This window comes from Streptopelia decaocto (genome assembly GCF_964273445.1).
Source record: "Streptopelia decaocto genome assembly, chromosome: 7".
In the NCBI taxonomy this organism is placed as follows: domain Eukaryota; kingdom Metazoa; phylum Chordata; class Aves; order Columbiformes; family Columbidae; genus Streptopelia; species Streptopelia decaocto.
Genome location: NC_138661.1, coordinates 57924641 through 57936761, shown reverse-complemented (window position 1 = coordinate 57936761; position 12121 = coordinate 57924641). Strand labels below are relative to the sequence as shown.

Below are 12121 nucleotides of genomic sequence, written 5' to 3'. Positions count from 1 at the left end.
CAGCCACAATCTGCTAGTCCATGAGAGCTACAGAATAACTATTAGTTTCTACTCCTACCTTGTAAATGTAAGTGAATCCACTTGGAACTTGCTTCAGTGAGAGTACGTTTGATTACAGTATTTCAGATTGCCATCACTTTGTAGAGGCAGGTAAGTATAACACAACAAAGGAGTGAATAGAAATCGGAGTAAGAAAATTGTCTTAAGATCTCAAAGAGTTTTATCAACATTCAGTTCCAAACCACAGCCCAAACACAACCCAGTTTTCATTGCTTTATTGCTGATGGAGACATCACAGCCTTCTCTGTGGCCCTGTCTGTGTTATAGTATACCCATAACCATGTTATATGCTGCTGTAAGAGACTGGGCTTGTGCCCAGATAAAAGTTAATACTATCTTAATATGTTAAATGGGAATTTTCTACAATGCAAATGGCAGTTTAAAGAGGTATCTACTGTTACACTTGTTTTTACAGGACCTTGAAAACAGCCTGGAGATGTAGCACGTGTAAAAGTTTCCTGAATCACAAACTGAATGTGATGTAACAAAATCATCCTGTTGAGAGAGAGACAGAATAGAAAAAAAAAAGGTTCATACCATTCTGAACTGTATAAGCAGGTAATTTGTAAAGCAAATGCAAGCATTGGCACGGCCTCAGCTAGAGGGAAAGAATGAGCAAGCTGGGATTTCTTAGCTGAAAGAAAAGTGGGAGCAGAGGCAGAACTCTTTAAATATACAAGATTGTTGCAAAATGTAAGGGAATGAACTATTTTCCATGTCTGTTTCCAACAGGAAAAGAACTGATAGGTTTACACCATGGTATGGGTAAGTCAGTTTAGACTAGGGAATACCCAGTAAGGGACAGTGAAAGACTGGAATAGATCATTTGAGGAAATGTTAGGAATTTGTCACTGGAAGTCTTTAAGAACAGGTTAGACAAACATCTGTCAGGAATAACACAAATACAGCTGATTCTACTGGCAGTAAAGAGAACAGGCTGATCTCTTGAACTCCATTCCTGCTCTATGTTTGTTGGAATCTCTGAGAAAAAAAGAATCATTTCTTTATGAAGACTTCCTGAAGGTTTTCTAAGTACAGCCGTGAGGATCATCTGTGTTTTGAGTCACTATTTGTTGGAACCTCACAAAAGGCAGCAGTGAAGGGACTGGCTACCACCTCTGTCCCTGCAGTCTCACAAGGAATCCCATTTACAGTAGAGTATCTCCAAATACATTCAAAACTAGGTATCATGTTATCTCTGGTACCCAATTTTTCATTGGAACTGTAAGGCAAAAAAAGGTACAAGTTCTGCTTCAAGACAAATAGTTTAATGGGGAATGGATGCCCTTGCAATTCCAAAAGAAAAATCCTGTCTGGCATTCTGTGATACAATAAAGATTTCACTTTATTTACCAGATGAATAGACAAGATGAATAATGAGCTGTTAATCAGTAAAACAGGAAAAAACAGCAAAAGAAAAACTTCTTTCAAAGTATTTACTGACTGAGCAGTCTAGCAGTCTTATCTCCCTTCCTCAGCTGTGTTTTCTGAGTCAGCAGTAGTTAAATTTTCCAGCAAGCCCTACATGAAAGAAAGTGTAGAGGGTGATTAGGGATTTCCAGTCAGTGACCTCACCTTTGAGTGGGACAGTCAACACTTTTGCTCTGACAGTCATTCTATGAAGCAGCGCAGTGACAGCTGAAGTTGCTATCGAGAAGGCTTTTCAGAGGTGGTCCGACAGTATCCAATCCCTTAACTTTTCTCAGCACAGGAGACAAATCATCTTGAATTTCTCACTTTTCCAAGTTGGTGACAATGGCAACTTATTCTGGAGTGACCTCAGCAGTGTTTTTCATCTGGGTTACGACATTCATGGCTCAAAATTACATTATAACGGGTATGTAAAGTTCCACTTTTTAAAGTCTCCTGGTTAAACAGTACTTTAAAAAAGGTAGCTAGATTTGCAAACAAAAGTGAGGGAAAGGGACTGTGTATAAATATGTTTCTGATGCAGGAAACCACAGGGTTTTGAGAATACAGTGCTATGAAGGCTACTCTAGCATATAGGGGAACCTTTTCATTGTTAGTCTAATTTTTGTCTAAATGCTACAGAAATGCTTATTTTAAAGATTTGGTACTGCATTTAGGGTTAAGTTCAGAGCTATTGTAATGTGATTTTATTTTGTATTATTTAGAATACCACCACAAACAGGTTTGTACAAAAAGCAAGAGAATTAATACACAACTAAGCCAAAACCCATAGCTCACAAAAACTGAACATTTTCGTTCCTGTTCAATGACAACTTTGTCTTATGGTGAGATTTTTCCATCTAGGTCTTCCCATCTTCCTCAGTAAAACAGATTTTTCATACAAGACACAGATACTGAAGAGAATGTCCAGTTACTATCAGGTTTACTAGAGCAAAGCTTAAAGTACAGCCATGTACAGCTTGCACACCAAAAAGGGTAACATGCTTCTAAAGGATTCATCTGTCTCCTGTACAAAATCAGTTATCTTTAGCACAGAGTTCAGAGGTGATTTAAGAAGTGATGAGCAGAATTGAAATGGCTACTGTTCTCATTCTGCATTTTTTCCTCACACTGTAAAACCATCTGGAATTTAGATTGAAGCTGATAACTTTTCCAAAATATTTATTTTACTTTGTCATTTTGATTTAAAAGCCTTAGTGAATTCTAAGGTACAACTTTGATTTAAGTCCTACAGTCACTTTTCTTATCACTTAAGACTTAATTTTCTCATACTGAATTTTTATGTTACACTACGTATCTGTCAGGCAATTCTCATGTAAAAGTATTTGTCCTGTAATTGAATTATTAAAGACTAAGGGTTTACAAGTATCTAGGCAACTTTCTAAGTTTTCAGGAAATTCCATTCAGTCAGCTGCTCAGCTTTAGTTGAAATTCGTAACGTTGGTCAGAGAGAAACTTTCATTCTCAGTTTTTAGAAGTTGTATTAGCTCACGGTTAAAGATGCGAAAATAATGGACTAAGCAAGCAGTAAGAGTGAAGTCTGAGCACAACAGGCAGCAAGGAGAGAAAGGAATTAGGAATAACCCTAGGGGAGGAATGGGGTCTTGAAAACTAAGAAAGAGGAATTGTGGGATGTGCTGCAGCAGCTGAGATGGGGAGTTATGCAGGAAACCAGAAAATATTCTCGAGAGGACCGGGAGAGTTGCCTGCTAGCAAAAGGGAAGCAAGACAACTTAACACCGAACGCTCCTTTGACACAGAAGTACTTTGGCCAAAATGAAGACATACAAGAGGACACTGATGAAGACAGGTTGGCTGAAAGGCAGAAATTTGACAGTGTGAATCATCTTCACACTGGGACTACTTGGATAGACTTGAAGTCCTTGATACCTAGACATACATCTTCACTGAGCAACAGGGCTTCTCTACAACCTCATGCAATGTGTTTGGGTTGGTCTTACGTTCAACACAGGGCTGGATGCAGCCACGATTTGGCTGTGGGGACTGCTCAAGTGTTCAGTGGCTCACCTGCCCTGCAACTGTGTCTACACCATGCCAAGAAGTGTTAATGGAAGGCCACAGCCTCCATCACTGCTGGGATAAATCTACAATATCCATGATTGCTCTAACAAACATTTAAGTCCAATTAAACGAAAACATGTAGGGACAACAGAGATGCATCTTTTACCAGAAATTGTTTCCAACTCCATCACAGCCAGCGGGGCAGGAGTGAAAAGCCTGCCTTTATTTAGCACTCCACACAAGTTCAGTCATCTTCGCATCCCCTTCCCATCATGGGAGTGGCTTGGCTGTGACTCTGTCACTTCATTCATTCATAAAATTCAATTTAACCTCTGTTGCCAAGACATCATGTGGTGGATCTGCAAGTGCCATTTCATCCTGCCTTGAGACTTTGTGTATTGCCTGTATTCTGATGCACAGTTTTTATGATGTATTAATTAGTATACATACCTAGCCGGCTCACAGTCTGAAGAGAATATTGAATAAGGAAGTAACACCTGTGGCTGTTGGTTATCTGAAATGTTTGCAATTAAATGTTTAAATATTTCATTTAATATGGCAATTACATATGCTTCCTGTTAAATATGGAGGCAAAAGAATAATATCCTTTCTCCTTGTCTGTGTCAAATCCTAAATTCTGCCCTATGTCCCAAACACAGGCTAAGAAAGTAGAGCAGGTGTAACCAGACCTAAGCTTATGCCTTTCCTGGGGGGGGGTGTCATGGACAGTGTGCCAGCTGTGGCTATCTGAAAAAGCTGGATGAATGGCCTATGGAAGAGGAATGGGGAAAAGCATCAGAAATTCACCTGGCCTGTCCCCTCTGTCCTTGGCCTGCCAAGTACTCAGTAAATTGAACACCTGACAGTGCTGGAAGCATCATGCCAAGCTAGGTTAAAAAATAAAAAATTAAAAGTTACATTTAGGAGGAGTAAGGAATATAAGGAACGATAGAATCTTTATAGGCATGTTTTCTTATTGATATATTAATTCAATGAAAAATTATGTATAATACCTTTGATAGAACCCATATTGTAAGTGTGGTATACTGACAGAATCAGTGCCTCAGTGCAACTGTTTCAGCATTTCAAATTTAAAAATAAACAAACAAAAAAAAAGCAGGGGGCGGGGGAATCTGTCTGATTACTCTTCCCATTTTGCGTAAGTATGACAAAGAAGAACGTCCTTAGTAAAAAAGTGACTCCAGGTAATGACTCAAATGCCAACTGTACATGCATTTAGGCTAATAACCACCAAACCTCTTGAAATTATAGACTGTTGTGTCAAGAAAATCTGTTCTATTTTTTGTCTTTTTGCTAAATATTAGTTTTCTGCTATCCTCAAACTAGAAACTTCAACATTCAGTTCAGCTGAATCTGGTGTTAAATTCTTCAGAAAGAATAAATGTTAACATTCAAATACTAACCTTGAATATTTATATCTAAATTACAGGTTCCATTCTTTCACCTTGCAGGATCACAGGTGTAGGAATTTATCTTGAGGAGAAAGTGAATTTCTCAGAAGCAAGTAATGCATGTAACCAACTGAATCTACAATTGGCAAGTAAAGACCAAGTTGAAAAGGCTTTGAAACATGGCTTTGAAACATGCAGGTATATGACTTCAGTTAGTGTCTCATTACCTTTAGTGAAATCCTTTACACACATTTGAGACTGGTGGTAAATCTAATATTAAAAGGACTGATGCTTTTTATTGTAGCTATGGATGGGTGAAAGATGGATTTGTTGTCATTCCTCGGATAACATCCAACAAGAAATGTGGTAAGGGCAACACTGGACTAGTGCCGTGGAATGCTGAGCACTTTAAAACATTTAAGGTTTACTGCTTCAATTCCTCAGGTATGTAACCATGACAGCAACATTTTTTGTGCTTTGGTGTTTTGTTGTTTTTTCTTTTTAATATCTGCATGAAAAAAACATTACAATTGCATGAGTTCTTACAATTTGTTGGCCCTTTTCCCCCCAGTCTTAAATGTTGTCAAGTTGTATTTAGCTCTGTAGGGGAAAAAAGCTTCCAAGAAATACAAAAGATCAATTCAGTTAAACTGAATAAGTAATTTGGTGCTGCCACGAAAGCTCTTGAAAAAGACTTGCTTTTACTATTCTGTAATGTCAACACAAGGCTCTTAATATGTTTTGATTATTTCGACAGATTAATTTGAAGGACAGTGAATTGAATTTTTAACCAGGGTGGCTGTGCGTGGTGTGTATTTTCTTGCAAAAAGACCAAGGATGGGGTACTTCAGAAAAAAATGATATTTAAAAATACATGTATATAATGGATCCATTAAACTAAATTAAAATATAAGCTAGAACAGCTGAGACACCATACAATTAATTAGATTCCTGATCTATTATCAGTAAAATCAAACAGCTTCCCTTAATGTGCATTCTTCTATGTGTGAAAAGACCTGTCCTTCTCCTCATTCTTGACTGTCCATTCCCAGATTGAAGATATATCAGTGGAACGTGGGCCTTGATAAAAGTTAGATCTTCTCAGCACAACAGATCAGCATTGTTTATTTACAACTTCTGTGGCATTAACTAAAAATAAATAGTTAACTAGAGGCATTGTGTTCTTGCTAGTGTCTCAGATCTTATGGTTATTACGTAACAACTATCCCAATAATTAGACCATATACAGGATCAATAAATTATTTCTTATCTGTCCTTAGGCCTTGCCAATGAGTTTTAGATAACAAGAGCAAGAGATTGTGTACAAAATCCGGAATTTTTTCAGGAAAGCTAGGTGAATAAAGGTTGAAAAGAGCAGGAGAAAGATGGATGCATAAGATATGCCCATGCAACGATATTCTATAAAGACCTAAGACCATGTCTGGTGACTGTGCACATTGGAGTTTACACAGAGACTGAGGACAAAGCTGTGAGGGAGAAGACTGTGCCTTCACCACTGCGCCTTTGCTCATGATCCTGGGCCATTTTAGTGAAGTAGGGTAGATGATGGAAGTAGTTGGCTTACAAAGTATCTGCTGATAAGAAAGCACCATTAAAAATAGACTTACCACCTAACCTGTAAAGTTAAAAACTACATGATTGGGCCAGCTTAGTTTTTGCTCTACACTCCGTAGCTTTTATTGATGAATTCATAGGTGAATTAGAGCTCAGGCAACATGCTCTAAAAGAAGCTGCTCCTGTTGGTACTGTTATTTCTTCTGTTCCTATGCAACATGCTGTTTCAGTGCATGAAATATGTGTCGTTCTGCATCAGAAATGTTGGCTAGGTAGGGTAATGCTAAGGAGGTTTGTTTAGCTTTAATTCAAAAAAGTGATACTGTTATAGTATGTGAAGAAAGTTAACTTTGCTGAATGGTTAGAAAATAACTTAATGTATATTTAACATGGGTATGATTCTGCATTTTTTAATCTTAATTACCAAACTGTTGTCTGCTATTATCCAAAATATTTGGCAGACGCTCAATCTGTCAATTTTCTTTGTGCCAAAGAAATGCCAAAATCACTTGAAAACTGCAGTGGAAAAAGTAAAAAGCCCCTAGCATTTAGCTTTTTATTCTGTGAATGGAACTGCGTCATTAGACTTCCCACAGGGATTCATTTGGAGTACATATCTCATTTCCCTGTTATTTATATTGTAATCTGCTTGTTACTTTAGTGAAATTTTTATAGCTTTATAGAATTCACTAGAAGAATTTTCATACTTTCACATAAGCCTGGTTGAGAACTCAGCTTTTGCTTTCACATGTAGAAATCCACTTGCCACTATATTTTTATATAGACAGCTTTCACATAATTTAAAGTACTTAATTTCTGAGTGTGCCTGAAGTTTGTTTTTTTGTAGCCCCCACACTGGTGTCTGATTTAGCTGAAGGTTCTATAGGGCTACTTCTGTTTCCAGGAGATCAAAGTAGTATTCCAAGTATCAACAGTGCATGCATATGTTTTGAACATATATATAACAGAAATATTTTTTAATCTTGGATCCGCAGTTAAGTGTCCTGCTCTGTAGGAGGTCACATTACTGTTTTTATATGCATTATTATTCTAAGTACTTTTCAGAAAGAATTTTGTAACTGGTATGAAATTAAAAAATGAGCATCACAACTTGCTCATAAAAGTGTTTATTTATGTGAGCAATGATAAAAGGTGCATATTCTGGATTGTAGCCATATATTTGAAATAGGCATGCCTGCTTGGGGTAGGGCTTTTGTGAATAGACAAATAACGATTTCCAGAAGAGAGTGACTGAGGAACAATTTCTATAAGTATGTCTGTACAATAAGAACAAAAGTAACATCCAACACAACTTTTATGTATTTCCTTTCCCTGCTGCAGATGTTCACATTAATTCATGTAAACCAGATCCAACTACAACCATGCTACCTTCATCAAGTGCATCGACAGACTTAAGTGCATATTCAGGCTCTGATTTGACTGAGAATGTCACAGCAGCGCCCAATGTGACCGAGTCAGAACAATCCCTGAAAAATATAAAATTTCGCAGAATATGTATAACTGAAACTATATTACCAACAGAGGGAACTACTACAGAAATGCCAGAGGAATACTCACCGCTTGACTCTCCTAACTACACCTCCCGTGCTGCCTTTAAGAACGATGCCGTTGTCTTTGGAGGTAAAGTCCATACAGGGCAGCTATACAGTCAGACAAGTGAGTTACGTAGATGTCAGTAGTAAAAGTGTTTACTGCGAAGTTTGTTTGCTACTCCAGAATCCATTTTGATATAGCTGAACCCGGAGGCAGGAGTGTTATAGTTTTGCAAAAGCAAAGCTTATAAGGCAGAGGAATTTTATATAATTTTAAAGTAGAAGATTTTATTTTACACTTTTTGATTGTATTTTAACATAAAATGGTGGAAGTTCATTCTGACCAATGTGATTTGGGGCAAATACATTTCTGATAAAGTCTTAGCAAACACCATGTGTTCAGAGTAATGGAAAACAAAAGAAGTCAAGAAAAAATTAAGGAGAATTGTTTTCCAAATATGGAGGTGTTCTCTAGGTATGAGGTGTGAATAAGTAATCCTAATACACAGCAACCAAGAGGTAGACTAAGTATGAGGAAACACATTCTAACTGTAAGAATAGTTAGTCACAAAAATATGTTCTCTAGGCGGGCTGTAAATATCCTCCAATGAGCAGATTAGACATACATCTGTCAGGGGTTGCTTAAATACCTCTTCTAGTCTCTCTTGAAAAAATTAGGAGTACTAACCTTTTTGAGACTCCTAATACCTCTATTCTTGAGTTGATATGTATGAACCCCTTACACTAGGCTGTTTTTAGAAGAATCTGAATTTATGCTGATTAGCCTTTAGAAAGTCAGAATTAAGTGCATACAAAAGCTCTACGCTTACCTCACTTTTATCTCTAGGTATCCCCACTGCACTTCTTGTACTGGCAGTCTTCTTCTTCATTATTTCAGTTGTTCTAGCAGTCTGCTATATCAAAAAGTAAGTTTCTTCTTATTTTTTTTTTTCTCTTGGACTGAGTAAACTCCTGGAGTACAACCAATGAATAATTTAAATATGTAGCTAAAGAGCAAGAGAAGTAATTATAATGACATAACAGCATAGCAAAAGAAAAAGAATCTTAAACCCTGTCATTATGCAGATAAAGTTTGTTGTTGCTGTTGCCATTCCCTGTTTTAGAAAAGGAACCAAAGACAAATACTGCCTATTTTTGATTAGTCAGTCATGCCTAGTGTGAAACATTTCCATGTGTGCCAAAGGAGCAACACTGAAGTGTGTTTGTATATAACCCTGTTTATGCAGTTTTACTCCTGTTTCTCTCTATGTCAGACTCAAGGTAAAAGTTTTTATTCTTGGACTAGGATTGTGTTCAGAAAAAAATAATTGCCGAGCTTATTTGTCACGTGTAAAGATCTTCAACACAGCACAACATTAAATCATATCAAAAAGTTATGTGCATTTCTAACATTCTAGCCCAGACAGCTTTATTGTGAAGTACCATGAATCCTGAATATGTCTGGTTTTTAAAACAATAACAAAATATTTCTTTAAAAAGCACATTTTTTGAAAAAGCACAATGATCCAGCATGCAACTATTCTCTGTGAGAATTTTGCTTGAGTATGGCAAAGAAAGTTAATTCTAGATATTTTTCACCTTATTTCTTGGCCAAATGACATCCATGTTTCCACTTTACTACTTTTTTTTCTATTTAAAGGTACAAGAAGACTTTCCCATTTTCAAACAAGAATCAGCAAAAAGAAATGGTTGAAACTACTGCTCTCAAGGAGGCCACGTCAAATGACAAAACACCTGAGAAAGAAACAACGAACAATGGAAAAAAGGTAGAAGAGTCTCCAACCAAGCCTGAGGCCACAGTAAAATGTCTAGAAGCAGAAGTTTAAGGGGAAGAACATACACTTTTGGTAAAAATATTAAATGAAGCACACAGAACTTAGCAATGCTTTTAAACATGGGTGACTGTAAATACTCATGAATGTTTTATCTTTCTTAACACATGAAAACATGTTTTTTTTTAATAACTGCATCTTTATTCATAAATGCTCTTGCAGAAGAACATACTGTCTTATTTACTTGAAATTACAGCTCATTTTTCCTCTTTAATCAAGAATTAGGAATATGCTATTAACGACATGCAGTGTGTTACCTGTTTGCACAGAATTCAGATCAATATATAATGAGAAGGTTTTTCTCATCTGGCTGGAGAATGTCTGCTAACTTAATGTCTAAAATAAAATGATAAAACTGTAGCTCTTCCTCATGTAGATTAGCTTCTTTCCATTAAGTAGTCACATACTGTTTTTAAAAAGTCTGTTTACAAACAGAAGAAATAAATCTGTTTACACATGAATAAAAAAATCAAAGAATCCAACCCACTGTTATTCAAATACCCAAGGAAGGGTACAAAGATGTTGATGTTTAAATATATATACACAGCAATGAATAACTTTCTTAGATATCTTCATCATGGAATAATTCACTGTTTTATTTATTAAAACTTGTGTCATTCTTCTGCATCAGCTATTTGACAGGGAAAAAAAAAACTTTGAACTATATCTCAGCAGTTATATTTAAGATCTTTTGTGTATATTTAGATGTGGCTTTCATAATAAAGATCTCATGTGGTATGGGACATTTACAGTACTTCATAAAGAAATGAAGTGTGGTAGATATGTTTGTCTGGGCAATTTATTCTCATGAAAGCTGTTTCACGGTAAAAAGAGCTCATATAACCTTAATGTTTCAGGAATAATTAGTTGTTATAAAAGAACAACACTAGCAATTTATCAAATATTTTCATGAATAAATGTTTTGGATAACTTATTTTATATGTGAAGAAGGTTATTATGGCAAAAGAAATTTCTTTTTAGATCAAGCAGCTTGAAAAACATAGTCTTAAACAGAATAGCACTAAACTGCTCACCTAGATTGTGTTTTCTACAGAGTAGAACACTGGGTTATGACCTTTTAGGTTTTTGATTCATGAAAATTTTAAAATTGCCTTGTGGTTATTTATTCCACCAGATAGTGAGTTAGAATGTACTGCTAATAGCATGCTTGAAGATCCCCTGTGTTGTTGTTTGGTTTGTGGGGTTTTGTTTGTTTGATAGCTCAGAAATACTTCATAGCTCCAGGAGTCTGGACTGTGTTGACATGCAATCCACCACTGCCATGAAAGCTGCACTACTGCTGAAAGACTGTGATTCAGTAAGCTCTAGAAACTGCTGATTTCAGATGTCCATCAACAGAATTTCAGCAGAAGAATGTGCAGCAGAGGAAAGCACTAGAAACAGCCTTCTCACTCAGTTAAATAATTCCTCTCCTTGCAAAATACTGCAGTAATGCCATGTATCTCTCCTGGCAACCTGATTGAGAGGACGCTGTGCTCTGTGAGCAGTGCAAGTAGACAGCAGAAGTAAGGCCACCAGGAAAGGCCACAGCCAACAGCTGTCATGATGGTGTCAGAATAATAAACAGGTTTAAGGATGTGGGCAACGCTAATGGATACCAGGTAATTTTGGACTTTTTTGTGACATATTACAATTTCCCTTCCACCTCTCTTTTCCATGTTCTGGAGATTAGAGATCACCTCTTTCTCTATTCTTTTCCCTACCACCAAGCGAGAATTATTTACCACTTCTCTTACTCTCCTACTAATATTACCTCTATTCCACACTTACCAACTTATTTTTCTCTCAGATTGCCTCATTCACACCCAAACAAATTCAGATAGTTTGTTGCTTCTGGTTTAGACCTAAATAAGGGCATTTTTTTCCCCTGAAGTGTTTACTTTCTAAAAAATCTATACTAGTTTATATAAGATATTGCCTTAATCCATAAATGTCTTGGTTTATTATGTACCTTAAAACCTCAGATAACTTTCATCCTGACCTTCACACTGACACCTGGCCAACGGACATAGTTTTATCTGCCCCTAATTTTCATTATAGAATTTATACCAGCACTACGAAGGCTAAAAGGAACCTGTTACACTGTTCTGTGTGTAATAAAAGCTAGCTATAAGTACCCATCAACAAGTACTGTATTTGATGTTGTCTGTATAAAATGAGTGCTACTGAGTCACATTTGAATTGGAAAGTACAA

The 12121-nt window shown here is 36.6% G+C and overlaps 1 protein-coding gene across 1 annotated transcript; it reads left to right on the top strand.

Moving 5' to 3' along the window:
- The first annotated feature begins 1647 nt into the window (after positions 1-1647).
- Positions 1648-10842, top strand: LYVE1 (lymphatic vessel endothelial hyaluronan receptor 1). Its single transcript, XM_082058325.1, has 6 exons — positions 1648-1897; positions 4964-5123; positions 5230-5369; positions 7842-8141; positions 8901-8979; positions 9714-10842. Exons 1-6 carry the CDS (start codon positions 1816-1818, stop codon positions 9898-9900), a joined length of 948 nt encoding a protein of 315 aa, XP_081914451.1. The 5' UTR covers positions 1648-1815; the 3' UTR covers positions 9901-10842.
- Positions 10843-12121: the final 1279 nt, after the last annotated feature.